This window comes from Monodelphis domestica, chromosome 1, assembly GCF_027887165.1.
Source record: "Monodelphis domestica isolate mMonDom1 chromosome 1, mMonDom1.pri, whole genome shotgun sequence".
Lineage (NCBI taxonomy): Eukaryota > Metazoa > Chordata > Mammalia > Didelphimorphia > Didelphidae > Monodelphis > Monodelphis domestica.
In genome coordinates, this window is record NC_077227.1 from 13,739,199 (window position 1) to 13,762,297 (window position 23,099).

Consider the following 23,099-nt stretch of genomic DNA (forward strand, 5'->3'; position numbering starts at 1 on the left):
TAATGAAGAAAAACTGATTTCTCCTCCTTCTGCTTACCCTCAACTTTGGGGGAGAAGAAGAAAAAGAAAAATCAAATCTTTGGAATGGTCAAATAAAATCCAACAAAACAAGTTCCCACATTGGTTACATCCAAAGAGATTTCTGTCTCAGCCTCCGCTCTGAATCCTTATTGTGTCTTTAATCCCCTTTTGCCTTTCACTGTCCCCAGGAAGCATGAATGTGAGGAGAGGGATGAGCTAGTCGCCATTCCCACCCTGCTCTGGTCCTGGTCTCTGCTGCCTTTGACTGTCCAGGGCCAGTTGCCCACTCCCTCCTTTTGTGTAATCTCTTCTCTTCCTTAGTGGGAGCTTCCTTTTACTCTTCCCCATCCCTCCTTCTCAAAAAGTAGAATACTGATTTGGCTATGGAGATAAGAGGAAAAACTCCACCTTCCAGAATTAGGAGACTTTGTCTGAGCCACTCTTCTTCCTTGAAGGGACTAGATCTTTCAGGATATGACTGGGACAAAATCTCCTTTTGCTGATGGCTTTGGAGGAGACAGTTAGTAATCATTTAATACAGGCTTCCTATGTGCCCACCATGTCAGCATGTGGCAGAGGTGTGCAGACAAAACAAGGGGTGTCAGTGCCCTGCTAGAGTTTACATCTGATAAGGAGAAAGTCATGTCTGGGCTTGACATCGGGTGCTAGAAGAGCTCAGCCCTGCCCTCTGGGAGCTGTAGAAATGAGAGGAATGGACAGAAGGGAGGACAAAACAAGATGGAGAATGAAGATCTCCTAACAGTTCTGAATGCCTCACGAGATCCCCCTTAATGGGGGGTCTTGTGGATTCTATCCTCATAAAGGTATTTCGTTTGTACCTTTGTGCTGCTTCTTCGAGTCTTTGTCTGGTTGTTCAAAGGCTCGCTATTGCCAACAGCTAGGATTCTCTGAGATTGTCGTCCCTGGTTGGTTTGCCAACTTTCTCATCTGATGTGGGCATCTTTAGACCGTTTCCCCAGCGACAGGATCCTTTCTCCTGCATCTGGGTGGAGACATCCTTTTCTTTGTCCTGTGCTTTTTTTCCCTCTTAATCATTTCCAACAGGAATTTCCCAAAGGGCATCTGTAGAGTTCTAGCATAGCCTAGTGGCCTTAACCAAAAACTGTAAGCTAGCGAATCTGTCTGCCCACAAGAAGCCGGTGGGGGATTTCCTCTGTTGTCTTCTGCAAACTCACTGACCTTCTGAAGCTCGCTTCCACTGCAGTCTCCACCAGCAGAGAGATGAGCTTTCTGGCGTTTGTTCTTTCCTTTTTTCTGGTGACTTTTACACGTTTCTGAGAAGCCAAACCATGCGACAGTTTGAAGCAAATGCATGAACAGTCAAACACACACTTCTTGGACAGGGAAACTCATACATTGAAGATATTCTTTAGAGAGAATCAGATGCTATCGGGCAATAACATTTTTAATCATGAATTATGTTTTCTTTGCATAAATAAATAAATTGCCTTGAAGAAAAATCAGGAAGGGTGCTGGGTGATTTAATAATATTCAATTCCTGGTTCTCCTACTAATGATTAGATGTCTGGACAAATCAATTCACTTCTCCAGACTCAGTTTCCTTGGATGCAAAATGCAGCAGTTGGGACTAGAAGATCTCAAAGATTCTAACTCTTAAAAGTTTGTTTATGCTCCCATTTCACAGTCTTACATGACAAGCTTGGCTCATTTGACATCTGATTCTCCAAATTCCTTTAAGTTTAAACAAGACACTGGGAGAATTATATGATCAAAGAAAAGATACTCCTTCTGCCATCTCCATGCCTTTACTGTGTCTGCTGACTAATCCCATCTCTCCCATTTAGCATCCTTGGCTATGTCAAAACTCAACTGGAATCTCTTTTTACATTAATCCTTTCTTGATCCTCACCTCATGGGGAACTCACTATTCTTTATACATCTCCACTGTACCTAGGTATTTTATGTGCTGTCTCCCCATTAGAATGTGAACTCCTTGAGGTCAGGCCTTGTTTTAACCTCTCCTTGTGTGCCCATTACTGAGAGGAATATCTGACAAACGGTAAGCACATCATAAGTGTTTGTCAACTGACTGTCCTCATCACCAGCAAAAGAATATCTCAGTAATATTATGAATGATATTTCCATGAGTGGAAGCTTAGCCTCATAAATGGAGTACTGGACTTAAGAGTCCAAAAGCACCAGATTCGAATTCTGCCTCTGATACTTCGTGTCTGTGTGACTTTGCCCAAATCTCTCTGGGTAACGCAATTTCCTCTTCAATAAAAAGGGATAATAATACCTACCTAATGTGGCTTTTTTGGAGATTGAATAAGGTCATGCAGGTGGACAGATGGCTTTATATACTTTAAATAATTTTACAAATCTCAGCCATCATTACCCCAACTTTCCCCTTTCCTTTATGGAGTAGAATTGCTCATGTGATTCCCATATTTACAAAGAAGAACCTTGACAATTTGGAATGAGAGACTTCTTATTTCCCTAGACCCACACCTCCCCATCTCCATGAGAAACTCGGGGTCACTTTTACTCAGCAAAGATGCTCTCCAAGCAAGCCAAAAATCCAGTGGCTGCAAACACAAGCCTTCCTCCGTGTGCCTGCAAGCCCTTGGGAGTCTAATTTAGCCAGTCTTCGCTTCAGTGCACTAATAACTGTCATTAGGACACAGGGGAATGAAATCAGCCTCCCAAAGGGCTGTCGGCCCCACTGGCAGAGCATGCCTCACTCACATTCGGGGAGAATTGGATTTGCTCACTCCTAAGCCAGAGCAAAGGAATTTAGCATCGCCATTTGCAGCAAACAGAGGATGCCGGCGTTAGGAGAATCCGTCTTCCATCTTCCTCTCCTCTCCTCTCCTCTCCTCTCCTCTCCTCTCCTCCAGCATTCCCAGATGTCTCTGCCCAGATCTCTTCCTTGTCCCCCCTCTCCCCCCTCCCCGTCTTTTATTATGGTCTCCCATGTGGGTGTCACATCCTCCCCAGCAGAATGGGGGCTCCCCGAGACCAGGACGGTCCTCAAAGAGGACAGGCAGTGTGTGCCAAGTCAGCGATAGGGAATGAATGAGCGACTCAGCCTTACCTACCCACAGGTGCTTGTACCAATATTGTGGGGTCGCGTATAGAGTTTTATATAGGAAGATGGGTTTGGTTCGGGTTATCTGCCTCAAGCGAATAGAATTCGAATCCTGGGAATCCTTTGTTTCGGTGGCCTTCCACAGACTTAGCAATAAGTGCTTATAAAGAGCTGATTATTGAATGACCCAAGACAGAGGGAGGGACCGTGAGCAGTCTTACACGCAACTGATCTTACTGAATCTACAAGCCTGGTTAGCGGTAGGAAGAGCAGCAAAAATGCCGAGCATTTGATTAAGCTCTCCCTGGGCGCCGGGCACTGTGCTATGTGCTGGACATACAGAGAAAGGCAAAGCACCCTACAGAGGGATAAAAAGATTAGTGACATATACAGATGATATGATATTTCAACCCCAATTTATAAATACACAGATTTCAGTAGTATATTTCAGATACATATTAGGAACATGGAAATATACATATATACATACATATATACTATTCTTCTATATATATACATATATATAACCTTAATCCTAACCCATGTAAATTATGTGTAATTTAATTTATAAATTATAAGTTATTTTTATTTAAATTTTATCAAAATTATAAATTTATAAATTATATATATTATATATATGTACTAGGGTTAGGATTAGGGTTATATATTATATATATATATATGGAAAAGAAGAATATATATATATGTATATATATATATATATTTCCATGTTGCAGGGGCTATATAATATGTATCTGAAATATACTATTGAAATTTGTGTATTTATAAGTTTGAGTTGAAATAGAATATTATACACATGTAATCTATATATGTATCTATGTATATACAAGTAATATATATATATATATATACATGCATAACGAATTGTTATTTATAGAGAGACCCTACTAGAAGCAGTTGGTGGCAAAAGCCCTGGAGCCAGGAGTTCAAACCTGACCTCAGATACTTAACTAGCTTTGTGATTCTGGGCAAGTCACTTAGCTGCTGTATGCCTCAGTTTCCTTATCTGTAAAACAAGCATACTAATGGCATCTGCCTCCCAGGTTTATTGTGAAGATCTAACAAGATAATGATTGTAAAGTGCTTGACACATTCCCTGGCATGTTGGAAGCACTAAGCAAAAATTAGCTATTATTTATATAATATACATTATGTATGTATATATAAAACCTGTATCAGAAACATCATTATTCCATATATATGTATACATAGCTCTATATTTTACATGAAATAGAATAGTATTTACATTTATAAATTATATCTATGTATGCGTATGACAGTATATCTATATCTTTATGTGAAATATGCTATTATTTATATACTATACAAGAGAAAGTGTGATACAGTAGATAGAGAATTTTTCTTCAAGGCAAGTGACTGGTCCAGGATGAGCTATTCAACACTCAGTGCCCCCAGGCAACTCTATGAGACCATGTTGGCAAGCCTATGGCACACGAGCCAGAGGGGTTGCTCTGTCCCCCTCTCCAGGCACACCTGAGGACGTTTCTCCCATCACCAGCCAACAGGAGCATTTCCTTCCTCCTGTCTTACATAAGGGGGCTCACATGTGGCACAAGAGTTGTATTTTGGGCACTTGGTCTCTAAAAGGTTTGCTATCATTGCTCTAAGGCAAGACTAGCCAAGAAATTGCTCGGCATTGGTAGAGGGTTCCGATCTCAGTGTCCGTCCCCACATGCAATTACTTCTTTTGGGCACCTCCTCATCCTTGTCCTTATCTTTCCGCAGCTCCTTCAAGCACTTGATTGGAGGCTTGGACGACGTTTCTAATAAAGCCTATGAAGACGCAGAGGCCAAAGCAAAGTAAGTGAGAGCCAATTCCTTTAGCATTCAACTCGATCTCCTCTAAAATTGTTGGGCTTTCACAAGATGGGTAAAACGTCATTTGTCGAAACTATTTGTTTAAAATGGCACATCTGACAGAGAGAAGTAAACGATGAGAATAGCCCTGCTGAGTGCCCCAGTGATATGTGAAGAAGAAAAAAAAGCAATATACAAGGCAAGGTCAATATTAGTCGATGTGATTAATAAGTGGGTGAGTCCCTCGCTCTGTGAACATGAGCTATCAGTATTTATGTGTTTGAAATACATATATATATATATGTGAAAAAGAAAGTGATTGCTCTAAAATCTAATATAAACCATACAAAGGAAATTAAATCAAATACTTCCCCCTAGGAAAAGTACTTTTGGACATTATGAAGTGGGAGAGAATCATTTACACAATTATTTTCTGAGAATTGGTAACTTCTAGAGAAAATCTTTTCTTCCACTTGAGAATTCTCGAGGTCTTTAGCTTACAGAGTATTATGACAAGTACGCTTTCAGCATTTCTCAGAATGAATGATATGAAGTGGGTGAATACCCATCTGGTCATTAGGTAAATAGAGACATAAATACAGAAAGACGTGCAAAGCTAGACAGAGACAAGACAGAGTCGATAGATACAGAGATACATAAAATAGTAGAGACGGAGTGACATAGATAGATAGATACAGAGTCAGAGTGAGATTTCATTCTGATGGCCTAAACTCATACGGATAATTGTTTCAAGATACAAACTTACTGCCTTAAAGCTTCATGACTCTTCATTCTACCAAGCCCTCTATGTATCATTACAGGCACTATTTTGTTCTGCTGGGTACACAGCAGAGTACCTAGAAGAGGCAGCTAGGGGCTGCAGTTGATAGAGGGATATCAGCCAAGAAGCCCTGAGTTCAAATCCAGCCTTAGCCACTTACTAGAGGGGTGAACCTAGACAAATTATTTAGCCTGTGTTGGTTTCCTCATCTTTATAATGGGGATAATAATAGCACCTCCCTTCCAGGTTTCTTCTGAGGGATAAAATAAGAGATGATATTTTAAAAGCACTTCATAAACCTTAAAATACTATATACATGCTAGCTATTTTCCCTATTTTGAATTTTTTATTTAAATATACTAACATGAAATATACTAGTCTGTTTTTAAAGTTTTTTATTTAATTAATTAATTTAGAATAGTGTTCCATGGTTACAAGGTTCATGTTCTTTCCCTCCCCTGCCCCTATCCCTTTCCATAACCAACAAGCAATTCCACTGGGTTTTACATGTGTCATTGATCCATGTGTCATTGATCCAGACCCATTTCCATATTATTGATGTTTGCACTAGGGTCTACATCCCCAATCTTATCCCCATTGAATCATGTGATGAAGCAGTTGTTTTTCCTCTGTGTTTCTACTCCCACGGTTCTTCCTCAGAATATAGATAGCATTCTTTCTCGTAAATCCAATTTTTCCCCACCATGATCTCCTTCTGCCTCAGAAAGGGACTCCATTGTTTTCTTTTAAATGAGCTGGTACATCTTTGCTGATGATTTTTTAGTTAATTAATTTAATTTAAATAATTATTTTTAAATAAGCATTTTTGAAAATGTAGAAACAAGTTATTTGAAATTATTGTAAGAACCCAAGAAGATAAAAAGAAATGTGTTCCTCACTTTCTAAGGTTTACTATGACTGTGATGTATTAGATACAGTTCTGGGTTTGGAGGTGGGAAGATCTAACTTCCAATTCTTCCTCTAACACTGACTAGCTGTGTGACCCTGGGAAAGTCACGTATCCCTTCTGAGCCTCAGGAAACTCTCTAGAACTTATTAAGGACAGTCACAGACTGGTTATGTTTGACTTTGATAGGAGTTCCCATACTGAGAGGTCTGCATGTTGCTAAAAATTACTGAACATTTTAATAATCATGTACTGGATATGGAGTAAAACATGAAGCTGAATTATATTCTGAACATAAATTACACAGCACAGCATCACACCATTGAACTCAGAAGAGTGACAATGGTTTGTGACTGTTCACTGCTGAAAGTCATTGGCATCTGGGTATGTGTGTGGGATAAGGGGAAGAGGCGGTACCTAAACATGTCAGAGAAGAGCAGTTTCTGAGTGAATTAAAGGTGGAAGTATAGTAATCTGACTTAAGCAACCTCAATATGGATAAATCAAGGTTTTTGAAATTACGTATATATAATTAATTATATCTAATTATATTATATTATTATAGCACCTTAATTATATAAGTATATCTAATTATTATATAATTGATTATATATTATATAATTAATTAATTATAATTAATTTCAAAAACCTTGATTTATCTATTTCTACATATCTATATATATATATCTATATATATATATATTTGTTTTTTAACTTTTAAAAGGACCCCTCATTCTCTAATAAGGAATTCACTGTTCTTTTAAATACCGAGCTGCACTTCGGTACTCAAAATATACCTTTAGGATTTGCTCTCTGTGACGAATCAAGCCACATTGAAGTCTCAGAGCCAAGCTCCCTGCCCTTGAGGAGTTTGGAGTCTAGTAGATATTCGCTAAATCTGATCCAAAACAGCGTCTGCCAAAAGCTGACCAGGCAGCCCTGAGCTAGGCAGGGTGATCGTGCTCATTTCCCCAAGGAACAGAATCCGGAAATTGAAGGAAGTCCAAATTAGGGGAATTATTCCCCAAGGGGAGAAGCAAACTGTGCCACAGCTTCCTTAGTCAGCCAAGCAAGTTAACAATGTACTCTGGAGTCATCCGGACTATCAATCATCCCTGCCCTTCTCACTCTTAAGCACACATCATGCTCCCCCTGGTTTCCTAGATCAGAAGACATGGGGAGAGCAACCTGCTGCCTGACTGCTTGAGATTATAACCGGATCCACATTAATTTTAACAAGGGAAGTTTTCTAAAGGTCTACGTCCCCCCTCCTAAACTTCCACCCCTTCCCCTTGAGGGAAGGGAATATTTAGGGCTTTTTGATGAGAGAGACACACGCAGAAAGACACAGAGAATGAGACACAGAGAGATAGAAAGACAGAGGGAGAGAGGGAGGGAGACAGACAGAAACAGAGGGAGAGAAAGAGACAGAGAGAGAGACAGAGGGAGAGAGAAGGAGAGAGAGGGAGGATAGACAGAGGGAAAGAGGGAAGAAAATAGAGGGGGGAGAAAGACAGAGACAGAGAAAGAGAGGGAGAGGAGGAGAGAGACAGAGAGAAGAAGAAGAAGGAAGAGGAGGGTCAGGGGCAAGAAAAGGGACAGGGAGGGAGAGAAAGGGAGGGAGAGAGAGATTTAAAAGGAGGAAGATCAGGACCTATGATTTCATAAACATCTAGACAACTCCAGCAATGGAAATTCTCTCCATCAATGTTGATCACAGATCAGTGATCCTAATGAAATTTATCCTCTTAGATATTTGCCTATAGTACCAATGCTTTAAGAGGCTCATCTGGCCACATAATGTGTGCATGTCTGGGACCAGCCTTGAAGCCAAGTCTTCTAGGTTCTATGATAATAGTTAATGATGAAGATGATGATGATTAATAAGAATACTTGGCATTTCTCCAGTGCCTTAAGGGTTACACAGAGCTTTCTAAGTATTATCTCATTTTGTCCTCACAACAATCCCTGGAAGGTAGATGCTCTTATTATCATTTTATACATGAGAATATTGAGGTAGACAAAGGTTAAGTGATTTTCTCAGAATCACATGACTAGTAAATGTCAGAGGATTGGATTTGAACTCTCAACTTGCTAACTCCAGGTCCCATGCTCTAGACATTGCACCACCTAGTTGTCACTAGCAACTATGTCCCATTGCCTTAGGAGGTACTCCAGAAATCTTAGGAATAAAATTTTAGAGCTAGTTGGAATGTTAGAGGTTATGTAGTCTAACCATTCCATGTTACAGAAGAGGAAACTGAGACATTAAGTCTTACCCATGGACTTACAGGTAAAAAGTAGCATAAAATAAATCTGAACTCAGATCCTCTGGTTCCAAATCTAGCATTATTTCCCCTGTACCAAAACTGACTAAATATTTTTGAGATGGGATAGGACAGGACAAAATAAAATGGAATGGAGTGTGGATTGGAACTCATGCCTAAGATGATGTCTCCACCCAAAATTTGACTCTGAAAAGTGAAGGTAGGTGATAGATCAATTCCTGTCCTCTAGCACAACTTAAATGATTTATATGATTCAAAGGTAGAGAATACAAATGCTCTTGTATCTTTCTGAAAACATCTTGGATTCTAAGAAGGGTGTCAGATTGGAAATAACTGGAATCTGCCCGTGTCATCGACATTTGGAATACACTCCTAAGGCTTGATTAGTAAAAATCCATGAGCTTGTGGCAAAACTAGGGCTGTTTGGGCAAATTCCTGATAAGAGTGAATGATCCTGAACATGGAGCTCACCATCTACTTCAGTTAAACCAGGGAGGAAGGTCGTGCCCGGTGGAGACAAGCAGGGTCCTTCCTGAGCTCTTAGACTGCTCAAGAAATGATCCATAAGGATTGACTTAACTGAAAATAGTTCTGTTGGTATGGAATATGTCTTGGAACTGTCATCAACAGGAAGGAATTTCAGAGAGATTATCTAATTCAACACAGACCTTACCAGAATCTTTCTCTATGGCATTCCTGACAAGTGGGCATCCCTCGAAGACCTGCAAAGATGGGGAGCTCAATACCTCATTGCACCTTGGGAAAGCTCTGATTTTGAAGATGTTTTCAGTCATCAAACCTAGCATTTCCTTTTGTAAAATTCCTACCCAGTACAATTAGTTCTTCCATCTGGATTAGTTCCAGACTCTGCCTCAGCCTCAGATTCTTAATTTTCAAAAGGAAGAGTTTAGACCAGATTTGTATTGTTCAGTTGTGTCCGACTCCCTGTGACCTCTTTTGGGCTTTTCTGGGCTAAGATATTGCAGTCCTTTACCATATCTTTCTCCAGATAACTTTACAGATGAGGAAACTGAAGGTCCGACAAGTTAGAGCAGTTGCCCACAATCAGTAAAAGAAGGAAGATTTGAATCCAGGATTCCTTCTGCTCCGTCATCCTACCTCTCTGAAGTCAAAAAACAGAGGTTCAAATCCCCCATCTGGTACTTATGACACACGTGATCTTGAAGAAATAACACCATGTCTTGAGCCTCCACTCCCTCCTCCGCAAGGTGAAGGCCCTCCGGTCCCTTCCAGCTCCAGAGATCCCAGTTCATTTTGTCTCTGAACATGCCCCCTGGGCTGGCCCATAAGAATGTGCCTCCTCCTAAGATCAATGTCCTTTGTGGAAATTATACTTGACAGGAAACTTTACCTCGGAGACATGTTAAAGCTTCCCTTAATCAAATTGCGATTAATTCATTAATTGAATTATCCAACTTGGGCTTCTGTTTTCAGAACAGAAGTATGAAAAATGGAGACATTGTCCAAGGCAGTCCCAGACCCAAGAGAAAACATGTTGGTGCTCATACTCTATAGCCATGGGTGTATCTGTGCTCCTAAATGTACTCTCGTCTAGACCGGGGCTTTCACTGGTTCAGGGAATTCCCAGTATGGAAAGACCCTCCCCATCTGCCAACAGAATAGAAAGCCTCTTGCACAGTATAAGCCATCTTCATTCCTATGGATGGTCAGTAATTGAGCAGAGGGGGGCCTTGGCACTGGGGGGGGGGGTCAGAGATGACCCTGGAGCTTAGGGCTGTGAGTCACACCAGGATGGTTGCTGCGACTCCCGGCTGCCTCACCTGTGTCACGTTGGGTCATTTTTCATTCGTGTCCAACATGTCGTGGCCACGTATGTGGTTGTCTTGGCAAAGATCCCAGAAGGGTTGGCTACTTCCTTCGCTAGCTCCTCTGACAGATGAGAAACTGAGCAGAACAGGGTTAATTGACTTGCTCAAAGTCACACAACCAGATTGGCACTCAGGAAGACAAGTGCAGATGCCCATGAAAAAGATACCCGGGCATACTTGCACATTGGTGGCACATTTGAAGAGTCAGGAAACTCATCAGGTTTCCAATTTCCTAGCTGTGTGACTCTAGGAATGTCACTTAACCTCTCTGTACCCACCCACCCCATTCACCCAACCTGAAGACTTGGTTAAAGGGACCTTTTCAATCTATGCTGAGAGAAAGGTTTGCCTTCATCTGTGGCATTGTACCTTCTAACTCTGCCCCGCATTTCTCTACAATTCAGCTCAAGGACCCAGACATGTTTAGCCTTAAAGGATTTAGTGGAGCAGGATGAGTATGTGATGGACAATTAGATCTCCCTTCTTAGCTCTGAGGGCAGAAGTTGGAGTACTCAGGGCAAGTTTTCAGAAGCATCTGTTATGTGGTTAGAGCTCGGGGCTTTGAGTCACAGAGACAGGGGTTCAAATCCCATTGATAACTCCATCAGAAGCATGGCCTGGGGAGGAAGCATTTTGAGACTCTGTCCCTTCCTCTGTCAAATGGAGACAAACCTACCTTGTGGGGTACTTACAAGGCTCACAGACGGTGATGCCTGTGATCTGCTGACAAATGTGAGCTATTCGTGCCTTCCTCATTGGAAGACTTGACCGGAAGGAGTCCCTTCTTACCCTTTAAAGCGGCACGTTAGAGGTCTTGGAGGATGGAAGCTTCACTGGAGGTTTTTCGGTGAAAGCCAAATCATGATGGCTCCAATCCGATGCTCTCTGGGACCCCTTTGGGTTCTGGTACCTGGAGATCCAGTGCGGATCCATTCACAGTTCCTGCTATAATGATGCAGGAAGACTTTAGTGAAGAAACATTATGGTGGATCTGACAGGACTCTTGTTCTCTGAAGCAAACGGCTACGGGGGCATTAGCCCTTTGCCATGCTACAGGGAGCCAATAGATGAATGGATGGAAAAGCACTTAGGAAGCCCTTACTGTGTGCCAGGCATTGTGCTAAGCACTGAGGAGACAAAGATACAAGAGAGTCTCTGGCCTCCAAAAGCCTCCATTCTAATGGGGAAGAGGACGCCATCCGTGCACGTGTCCTTTACTTATGACTCCTTCTCATTGCAATGCTTTGGTTTCTCACCTTACTCAGTACAGAAAGGGATTGTGTGTTTGTGTGTGGCACGCTTGGATCTGCCAAGGGAACCAACCTGCCTGGCGCTTTGGAAAATCGGGTTTGTCTGATGGCTCCCAATCCACACAAGACTCTCCAAGCTAGTCCTGAGGTTCATGTGGCTTGGCAGCATCCCTCCAGATACTTCAATGCCTTTTGGAGTCATGAGATTCTTGTGGTACACAGTGAGAGCCCTAAAACTTTCCAAGCCTCCAGTCCCTGAAATCTTGACCTTTTAAAATCCTGTGCAGGCATGAGGCGTTTAAGAGGAAAGATCTCGATGTTCCCTTTGCCCCAGCTATTTGCAACGTCCTCTTCTCAATAAAAGGGCTTCTTGGGGAGATGAGCCCAGAGGGACCTCTGTTTCCTCTGGTCAGCAATCGGTTTGCTAATGTCCTTTTCCCACATCACTTCCGTATGCCAATTAAGCCAAGATAACATGGACCGTTGCCTTGTGTCTTAACCCTCAAAGTGCCATCAGGTCTCAATGACCCTCATTAGGTCAGGAGATGGCTTCAGTCCCTGATCAACCCAAAGGATTCCTCTGCAGGGCGAAGGGTAGGAGCTTTGGGACGATGGGCACAACTGGCCCTGCACGAAGAGGAGAACTTGCAGGAATGTCTTGTTCCTCTTTCCAGTCCACAGGATGTGGGAAGCTATGAGAAGGTGGAGAGCCGGGCATGTCACGGGGCAGCCTCCTCTTACAAGAAAGAATATCAGGGTATTTCCTGTTCAACGTTGTCAATGTTGCTCATTTTTTGAAGATACACATTCAGCAGGAAAAGCATTTTCTCCTAGTTTCGTAGAAGATTAGGAGGTCCCAAGAGCACGTGTTCATTTCTTGTCTGAAGTAGGTATTTTTAAAAGCTCTCCAGGGGAGAATCCAGGGATGTGGTCGGGTCCACACTTTCCCTTTGGCAGAGGAGAGAACTTGGGCTGATTTGGAATTAGTATGCTTGTTGTATTAGGCTTGCTAAGTGGATTTTGACAAGGTCCTCCATCTCTGCTTCCATTTTCTTCTCCAGGGAAGGAACATTTTCATGTCATGAATATCATAGACATTTACCAAACAATGATCTGGGAATGCTTTGAAAACAAGAGCTCTTCTCACATTCATTAAAGATAATTTCTTCTCAATTAACTCAATTAAAAACATTTTTTCAAGATTATGTTAAGTGCCCTGACTTTGCAGGGAGGGGTAGGTGATGTCATAGTCCCTCCTCTCAAGAAGATTTCATTCTAATGGAGTTCAGGACAAGCACAAGAAAATAGGGAAATGAGAGGAGGTGGGAGCAGATCAAAGGAGCTCTTTGAGAAATTCAAGGAGGCCAAGACAGATTTCACCCAGAATAAATCAAAGAAGACTTCACAGAAGAGGAGGCATGTGTTGGTCCTTTTAATTCAATTCAACAAGAATTTATTAAGCACCTATTATATATAAGGGGCTATGCTCAGAGCTGAGGATTCAAAGAAATGAATGAAAGGGTGTCTGCTCTCAAGGAACCTCCATTCTTATTGGGAAGAGAACGTGTTCACAGTTAAATAAATACAAATTGGATATCAAATAACTCCATGTTGTTTCTAGGAGCAGGGATGGGGTGAGGTAAAAGTGGAGGTGAAAAAAAGTGGGGATTCCAAAAGGCAGAAGTGAGGAGTAAATATTCCATACAGTGGACACCGACTGAGCAAAACATTGAAAAGGAAAATTGAATATCAAACAAATACAGCATGGCTATGGGCAGCTGGCTGGCACCGTGGACAGAGTGCCGGGTTAGCAGTCAGGAAGACTCGAGTTTAAAGCCTACCTCGGACACTCACTAGTTGGGTGACCCTGGGCAAGTCACTTTACTCTGTTTGCTCTACTTTCCTCATCTACCAAATGAGCTGGAAAAAGAAATGGAAAACCACTCCACTATCGTAGCCGTGTTACATTGGGCAAGCCATTTAACTCTGTTGGCCTCAGTTTCCTCATCTGTAAAATGAGCTGAAAAAGGAAATGGAAAACCACTCCAGTATCTTTGCCAAGAAAATCACCATTGGGATCTCCAAGAATCAGACAGCTGAAAATGGCTGAACAACATAGTTGGGAAAATAGTGTCTAAGAGCTCATAATGGCAAATCAGTTTAAAAATACAGTCTGGATCCAGAGGGTGAAAGTTTTAAATACCAATCAGAGGAGTTCATATATTATCCAAAATACAATAGGGAGCCCCTGAAGTTTCTTGAAGTTTCTCAGCCTTTTGTTTTCTTTTTCACGTGACAGGATACTGATTAGAGGAGGAGAAAGGGTAGGCGAAATCTCTCATGGTCTTGATAGGGATTCCTTCTCTGCATATTTAAGGTCAACTAAGAGGGGCTTTCTAGACTCCTTGGCTTTAGCTCATGAGGCCCCCATCTGCATTGTCTGCATTTTCTTTGTAAATTGTCACAAAGGTCTCTCTTTCATCAAAACAAAACAAAACACTTATGTGGGGTCTCTAAGAATGATGTCAAGCACTTAAATCACTTCTGAGTTATTCAGACTAGCTTTCTTCTGGGGCGCAAATTACAAAGGTCATCCAATTACATTTCCCTTGTACGATCTGAAAGTCGCGCAGATGTGAGATCTTAATTTGTTCTCCCACGTGTTGACATCAGGAAACTTAGGCCGATGGGTTTTCTTGAGCTGCGAGGCACGGAGAAATCTTGGTAGATACAGAAATTAGCTGCGTGAGCCAGATGACTTTCCATTTTCCTAATCACAGACACAATTTCCTCTCCCAGAGCTGACCTTTCACTATGATAATCAGTTGGGTTATCTTCCAGCAAAGTGCTATTAGGAAATTACTGTGTGCCTTTGGAAGGAGAAAATGTTATACTAATATTTTCACATCAATCCTTTTTAGAGAGTAATGGGTTTTAAATACTGAATTTAAATGGCGACCTCAATCTTTCCAATTGGACGAATGGTAGGTATCCAAATAATTAGTATCTATAAATTATTTTGTGAAAAAGAAAGAACACCATACAGTTTTTCAATATGACTGTGGCCTAGTAGAATAAGGCCTATACATATATTACTGATCTAAGACATAAAACACAAATATTTGTTTTCTTTGAAATTCCAGTGGAATATTAGCTTCCTGAGGGCAGGAATTGATTTCTTTTTCTTTTTCTCCTTCTTGCCTGGTTCTGCCCCTAGCACAAAGTAGGCCTTTTATTATTATTATAATTATTATGAGTTATTAAGTATATATACTTAATATATATTATATATATATAGTGATATGCATATATAGTGATAATATATATATATATATATATATAGTGGAAATAGCACTGTCTCTGGATTCAGGGGATCTGAGTTCAAATCTCACCCCTAATGTTTACTACTCATGTAACTTTTGATAATCCCTTAACCTCTCTAGATTCTTCATCTGTTAAATAAATAGAATGAGCAAAATGGCCTCAGATGTCCTCTTTAGCTGTGCAACTATGATCCCATAATACTATGAATTGAATTGAAAACTGGGTTAACTCCTTTTGGGGTCTAGGGGGTTACTATGAAGTGACCCCATGCCACTGGAGAACCTATCAAGTTAAGCTTTGGAAAATATATTCATTCATTCATTTTGATCACTAGCATAAGGCAGCCTAATTCTTTGAGAGGGAACATGTGCAGAGGTATTTTGAAAATCATAATGCATTATATAAAATATGTGCTGATGATGGTGATGATGGTGGTAGTGGTGATGGTGGTGGTGGTGTGGTGATGATGATTATGGTGGTGATGATGATGGTAGTGAGGTGGTAGTGATGATTATGGTGGTGGTGGTGGTGGTGGTGATGTGGTGGTGGTGGTGGTCATGGTGATGGTGATGATGGTAGTGAAAGTAGTAGTGGTGGTGATGGTGGTGATGGTAGTGATGGTGGTGATGGTAGTGATGGTGGTGATGGTAGTGATGGTGGTGATGGTGGTGGTGGTGATGGTGGTGATTAAGGTACCTTGAAATAATCTCAGTGACATGAGATGAGTAAGACAACTCTCCTGGAGGACTATTGTAACAACACTAATCATTCAGTTACTAGGAAGAATGGGATTCATCAAATCAGCAATTGATTCTCAGGGTTCATTTTTCCCAAATCTTGACCTACGGTCAATGTGATTTGAAGGAAAAGAAAACAAAAAGGTACTCTATTTGTTAAAGTAATATTGAACTTGGGGTAATGAAGTTTATTCATGGCCATTATTTTTTTTAAATCCTTACCTTTCATCTTAAAAGCAATACCATTGGCTATAAGGCAGAAGAGTGGTAAGGGTGATGCACTGGGGGTTAAATGACTAGACACATAGCTAAGAAGTGTCTGAGTTCCTTACCATTTTAATAATTTTTATTGGGTAGAGAGTAGGAGAATTTATGCCTATGATTTCACCAGTTTGGGAACTCCTAGTGTGGTGCCTCCCTCTAGAAATGCAGATGGAGAATTTCTCTGTAAATTATAGTCTTGGAGAGATGTCTGGGGCCCTGAGAGATTAGGTTACCTGCCTGTGATCACACAACTTATGTTTCAGTTAGAATTTGAACATAGTTCTTCCTGTTTTCAAAATTAACCTTCTATCCACTATGATACACTTCTTCTTAATAAGAAGAGAAGAAAGAGGAATAAAAGAGATTATCTCATTAATATTTGGCTAATTCATTCAATAGAAAGCCTGAATGCCATAATCACTCAACTGAAAGCAACCCAATAGAAACAGGCAGACTCAAATGCAGAAACAAAATTATATCAGAAATTCTAGATTCCATCAATCAGCAAATGAAAGCAAAAATTAAGAGGTCAGGGTGATCAAAGAGTTTGAATATTGGAGAGAAAAAAAAAACATTACAAATAAAAAGTTTTACTTGCATACCTGAGAAACAAAGCAATAAAGAAGAGGGGAAGAGAAAAGGGAGAGGGTGTTAGGCTAAAATTTATCCAGTCCACAGTAAAACAACAAGCAAAGATTAGAGCCAATAACTATTTATTAAAGGGATTGGCCCCCTCCAAGAAATGGGATCCCAGACCTTCCTCATGGTATAAGACCAATACCCTCTCCAGAGTATAGCTTTTATTCCCTCCAGTGCCCAATCCTATCCGTTGGTCAATCCAGGTGTAAATGAATGATCTCAATGATGGGCTCCAAACTTTTAGTGGGTCACTCCTTGGTCACTTTGTAACCAAACAGGAGGTGGACATGTAGCAATCAGCCCCTCCACCCCACTTTGTGCCATCCATTTTATTACCCAATCTGCTTTACCAACAGCCCCATTTTAATTTCTTGTTTAGGCAGCCCAGCTTGCTTAATAAGTCTCAAGAGAAGCAATATTGGGTGGAAGGGCTTTTTCCCCATATTTAACATTTCATGGAACTTTCCACTGAGACTTCTTAAATCTGGGTGGAGGCCCCCTTTCTAGTCATGTCAAGACCCTTCAAGTCATGTTTAATAAGTTAAAGTCTGATATAGAACTCCTTGGAAAAAATAAGACTCTTGTTTTTAATAATCATCAAGCTATAAACTAAAACTAGAACTATGACTAACAATTTCTGATTCCTGTTTATTAATAAATAACCTGTTGCTATCCCTATGGAACCATATTAAACCCAATAATATGGATTAAAATGAATTGAGGCAAAAATTATTGCTTTAAGATAATAGATAGGTACTCTTCTAAAAAAGGGTAGGAGTCAAATTATTTCTCACAAGGAAGAGAAAGAATGTCTCAGTTTCCCTGTCTGTAAAATTAGGAAGAAGAGGGTTGGATTAGCTGTCTTTTGAGGGTCTTTCCATCTCTTGAGCGATGATACACAAATCAGGACAGGGAAAATAGGTGAAATCCTCATGGGTGGTATTTCTACAGTAATAAGCTTCCTTCTCCTGTGGGCAACACTTGACCTTCACTCTAATAGTACTGTAAATCTGGGCAAATGTACTCCAAGAAGTGGATTTCCTTGGAAAGGTCCAATCTCACTTTACTTGGCAGGGCATCAAACACCCCAACGTGAATTTGGGGAGATCTCAATTCAATAAATGACTCTCTGATGTTCCATCAGTATTTTAAGACGTTCATTTTCCTTCTCTGTCAAAATGCAATTTTGGCCACAGGATGATGGCTGATCCATTTTGTTCTGGGGGAAGATTTCTTTCCTGACTCATTAAGATATTTCTGTGTAATCCATCCTTCCCCACTGGTCTGGGAGATGAGCTTGCTGAAAGCTTTAAGATCCACACATATGAGAGAGGCCAAGAAGACAGGAATTGGGGCAGCCATCTTCCTCTGAGCATGGCTCCTTCTGTGGGGAGGGTAAGGCACAGTGACCCTGTAACCATCATTTATTCTTCTCTGCTCTAGTCAGCCTCTGTCACCACCATTTTATTTATCCTCTGTTGGCAGAGTTAGTGCTGAGAAATTATTAGCCTTCCAAAGGAGGGATTGCCTGCTTTCCAGCGTCTCACAAATGCAACTGCAGCAAAATAAAGGAAACTTGCCCATTCTTCAGGGATTTCTGTCAGCTCTTCAAAGTTCTGCCTGTGATCAGCTTCACCCTCAGGTCATTGCTGTGGAACTTGAAAAATGGAAAGCTTCTTTAAGATCTTTTAATTACTCCATCCTGCTTACGGGATCAGTTTTGAAGATTATATGAGCTTGACAGAGAAGCTAATCACTGCTGGTCTAAATTAGGCAGGGAGTAAGAAAGAAGTCGATGGTTATAGAGTGTAATGGCTCAATGGACGAAGAGTCTCCATGGACAAATGGGGAAACTGAGGCTCAAGCTGGGAATCAGAAATGTGATTTGTCCAATCATGTAGAGAGTTAAGTGTGACTAGGATGTGAAACAAGGTGATCAGATGCCCAAGTTAGGATGCCTCTTGTCTACCAAGCCTATGCATTTTCAGATGCTCTAGTTCTTCAAAAGCTGTTCAATACTAAATACATATTCAAAGCCCTTCCTCATTCTGAGGACCTTCCAGAGTCCCCAAAGGCATCTCCTAAACCTGTCAGAAAAGAACTTTGAGAGAGAAAATGGAAATATGCAATGGTAGTCCTGGTATGCAGTAGGTATGTAATAAATGCTTACCAATGAATTGATTGATCCTCATTAGTTCATGTGGAGTCGCAAGGCTTTTCACAAGTATATGCATAATTGTGTTTCATAAACTCATGAGCTCTCTCTAAAAATTTTGGAATTTTTTAGGAGTGTAAAGAAAGAAACAGAAACAAGCACAACTCCTCTTCCCTCTAGTGAGAACATTGAGAATTCATGTATTTTTTCTGAGAAGTTTTCATATGAAGTTCTCTCAATTTTTAAATGAACAAATAATACCAGTCATGGGACATTGGGGAAGTCATTGCTTCTCAGTGATCTAGGCCTTCATCTAAGATTTTATGGTGCAGGAAAAGGTCCTCGCCTACACTTGTGGAGGATTTTCCGTATCTGTTTGCCTTTCCTTGTATCACTGAGTCTTGAATTAGGATAGTGTCTGTTACAAAGCAAGTTTTTAATAAATGCTTATTGACTGACTAAGTGATCTGTATCAATGAAATAACAGGTACACTCAGAAGAAAATGCTGGAGAGCTGTCCGTATGCTTTTTCTCTCATTAGACTAAACTCCTGGAGAGCAGGGACTTTTTATTTGTCTGTTTTATTCCTCACTTTCCTGAGCTGGGTATGCACAAGACTTTCATCGAACAGTATTTCTGTTGCTGTCTATAATGTTCTCTTGGTTTTTAAACACCTCCTTTCCTGTGAGATTTCATGAGCTTTTCAAGATAGTTGAATTTACAGAATAAATCCCTTAATGGAAGAGAGAGAGAGAGAGAGAGAAAGAGAGAGAGAGAGAGAGAGAGAGAGAGAGAGAGAGAGAGAGAGAGAGAGAGAGAGAGAGAGAGAAAGGGAAGGAGGGAGGGAGGGAGGAAGGAAGGAAGGAAGGAAGGAAGGAAGGAAGGAAGGAAGGAAGGAAGGAAGGAAGGAAGGAAGGAAGGAAGGAAGGAAGGAAGGAAGGAAAGTGAAGGAGAAAGAATGAAAAGAAGGAAGGAAGGAGGGAAGGAGGGAGGAAGGAAAGAAAAAGAAAGAAAGAAAGAAAGAAAGAAAGAAAGAAAGAAAGAAAGAAAGAAAGAAAGAAAGAAAGAAAGAAAGAAAGAAAGAAAGAAAGAGAAAGAAAGAAAGAAAGAAAGAAAGAAAGAAAGAAAGAAAGGAGGAAAGAAGGAAAGAAAGAGAGGGAGGAAAGAAAGAGAGGGAGGAAAGAAAGAAAGAGAAAGAAAGAAAGAAAGAAAGAAAGAAAGAAAGAAAGAAAGAAAGAAAGAAAGAAAGAAAGAAAGAAAGAAAGAAAGAAAGATTATTAAGGAATATTTGACCTTAGGATAGCATCATAGATGTACAAAAAGAGACCTCAGAGATCATCTGTCCCCACTCCCTCATTTTATAAATAAGGGAAACTAAGGCTCAGAGAGAGAATGAGTTTCCCCCCCCCCCCCCATGGCCATATTAGCTAGCCCATTATAGATAAGAAATTTCTTTTTCTGACCCAGTCTTTGGAAGCAGTGGTTCTCATCTATAAGAGCAAGAAAGTGAAATCCATAGAATCATTATCTAGATCACACCCATGATTGGAGAGAGGGTTAGTCAAAGGCCATATAATAGCTCTATCACTTAAGGTTCCATTTTTCCTCCTGGCCTGTCAAAACTCTCCACTTTGTTGCTCCTGTGAAGGACTTCAGGACCTCTTTCCTCTGCTCTGTCACTCATACAAGTGGGCAGGAGGCGTGTGCCCTGGCAAGGACTGGTGCTGAATGAGGAGTGAGGAGCAGACCCCTGGCTGTGGCCCGACCTTTTCTGAGAGCAGCAGTCCCTCTGCCAACAGATGTACAGCAAGAGCTAAAATGCAAGTTCTTGGCATAAATGTTCTTTGATTTTTTCTTTTTGAGGAAGAAGCTGGAGGGTCTGATCTTACTTTCCCACAAAGCAGCCTCTTCTGGAGAAGTCCATGTGTTCATCCAGAAAACATTCCCCCCCTTGGCTTTAGAACATTCTCTCTTTCCCATCAAGTTTGCCTTCTTCCCTGGATTTGGCCCAGACCGATGAGAGAATGTGTTTGCATTCTCGAAACTAGAAAAAAGCAGAAATCAGACAGCCCAGAGAAGGCTTGGAGCCTTCTGACAGATTGAGTCTGGGGAGGTATTCCCAGCCACACAACTCAGAAGCCTGAGAATCTCTTCTAATCGCTCGTTCTCTGGGCTCAGAACGACATCCGCAGCCAATGAAAGCTTAGCCTACATTTCCAGACCTGCCATCCATTTCTCCCGCCTGGCAGCCAGCCCTTTCTGCTAGTTAAACTTCAGTGTTTGGTTTCTCCTAATGTCACTTATCTAGCGCAGCAACCCCTGTCACAGTGAATCATTTATTTCCCTCAATGCAAATTCTGCTTATTTTCGGAAATCTGCCACCTGACCTTGCCAGACATTCCTGTGGAATAAACCAATGATCTTTCACTCCGTCTCCTGCCCCATCCCTTCAGAGGAGGCTAAACACAGCCCAAGAAATGGCAGAACCCCGAATGCCTGTCTTTTCTCCTCACCGTCTCCTAGTGATGGCTAGTGTTCACAGCGCATTTATCATGTGGAGGAGTCGCGAGGCCCCCAGTATGGGTTTTTTCCAGGATAGACAGGTTTGAACCTGGATAATGGGAAGGCAATAAGCACATCTGTAAGACCACAAAGCGGCTGGAGTATTGGCCCCATAGATGTCATTCTAAGCTGTGCAACATACTTTCTGGGTGTAATAGTAATAGCTGACATTTCTTGGGTGCTTTAAGGTTTGCAAAACTTACATTTGTCTCATTTTATCTTTACAATATTCCTGACAGGCAGGCACTATTCTTCTTCTTTTTTCTATCCCTTATCTTCTGTCTTAGAATCAATTCTGTGTATTGATTCCAAGGCAGAAGAGTGGTGAGGGCTAGGCAATGGGGGTTAAGTGACTTCCCCAGGATCACATAGCTGGGAAGTGTCTGAGGTCAGATTTGAACCCAGGACCTCCCATTTTAGACCTGGTCTCTGGCCACTGAGCCACTAAGCTGCCCCCTATTCTTATTTTCTTCCTCCCCCCCCCCCGAGGAGGAAACTGATGATGATAACATTTAAGTGACTTTTCTATGATCACACAACTGTGAAGAGCCTGAGGCTGGATTTGAAATTGGGTCTTTCTGACTCCAATCCCGGACCTCTTTCCACCGGGCAATATAAAGCTGCCTCTCTAGAACTCAGGATTTCCTTGCTCTGAGGCTGACTCTCTATCTATTATGCTATGGTGTCTATCTAATAATAATAACAGCAAAAAAAATTATAAAATGTCCAAAGTAGAGAAATAAATAGAGATGAGGGTGTCTCGATGGCACAGTCCATAGACTTCCAGGTCTGGAGTCAAGAAGACTCATCTTCTTGGTTCCAGTCTGGCCTCAGACATTTACTAGCTCTGTGACCCCGGGCAAGTCACTTACCCTGTTTTGCCTCAGTTTCCTCATCTGTAAAGTGAAATGGAGAAGTAAATGACAAAGCCCTCCAGTATCTTTGCTAAGAAAACCCCAGATGGGATCATGCCAAAGAGGACATGACTGAAATGGCCTCTTTCTTTCCACCTTTCCAATTGACTTTTACTTTACTCGCTCCCACAAATTCTCTGATCCACAATACTGGCCATCTTGCTGGTCCTCACACACTGTGGGATGGTAAAGCTGTGGTCTAGGGTGCCTCCCTAGAATAAGTTAAAATGATGTATTCCCTTGAACGTAACAGAGGTAGCCTTGTTCAACAGCTCTGGATTCATCCGTACCATTCTTGGACTTCTGTAGGAACACGTAGCATGATCAGAATTGTTGGTTTCTTGGAAAGACATGGAAGAGATCCAATGCAGAGTTCAAGGCAAAGACTGAATCCTGCTGATTCTCCTGCTTGAGGATGATCACATCCATCTCCAGAATAGTCTAGAACCTCCCCAATGAGATCCAAGGTCACTTTGGCGTTTAGTCTAACAACAT

At 41.3% G+C, this 23,099-nt stretch overlaps 1 protein-coding gene across 9 annotated transcripts in view; it reads left to right on the forward strand.

Moving 5' to 3' along the window:
• Positions 1 to 23,099, forward strand: part of PRKG1 (protein kinase cGMP-dependent 1) — a 1,271,158-nt gene that overhangs the window by 1,140,143 nt on the left and 107,916 nt on the right. For all 9 annotated transcript variants that reach the window (XM_056819190.1, XM_001374648.4, XM_056819201.1 and 6 more), the window contains one exon: positions 4,862 to 4,936. In XM_056819190.1, coding sequence (XP_056675168.1) covers positions 4,862 to 4,936 — 75 coding nt within the window. The remainder of the gene's footprint in view (positions 1 to 4,861; positions 4,937 to 23,099) is intronic.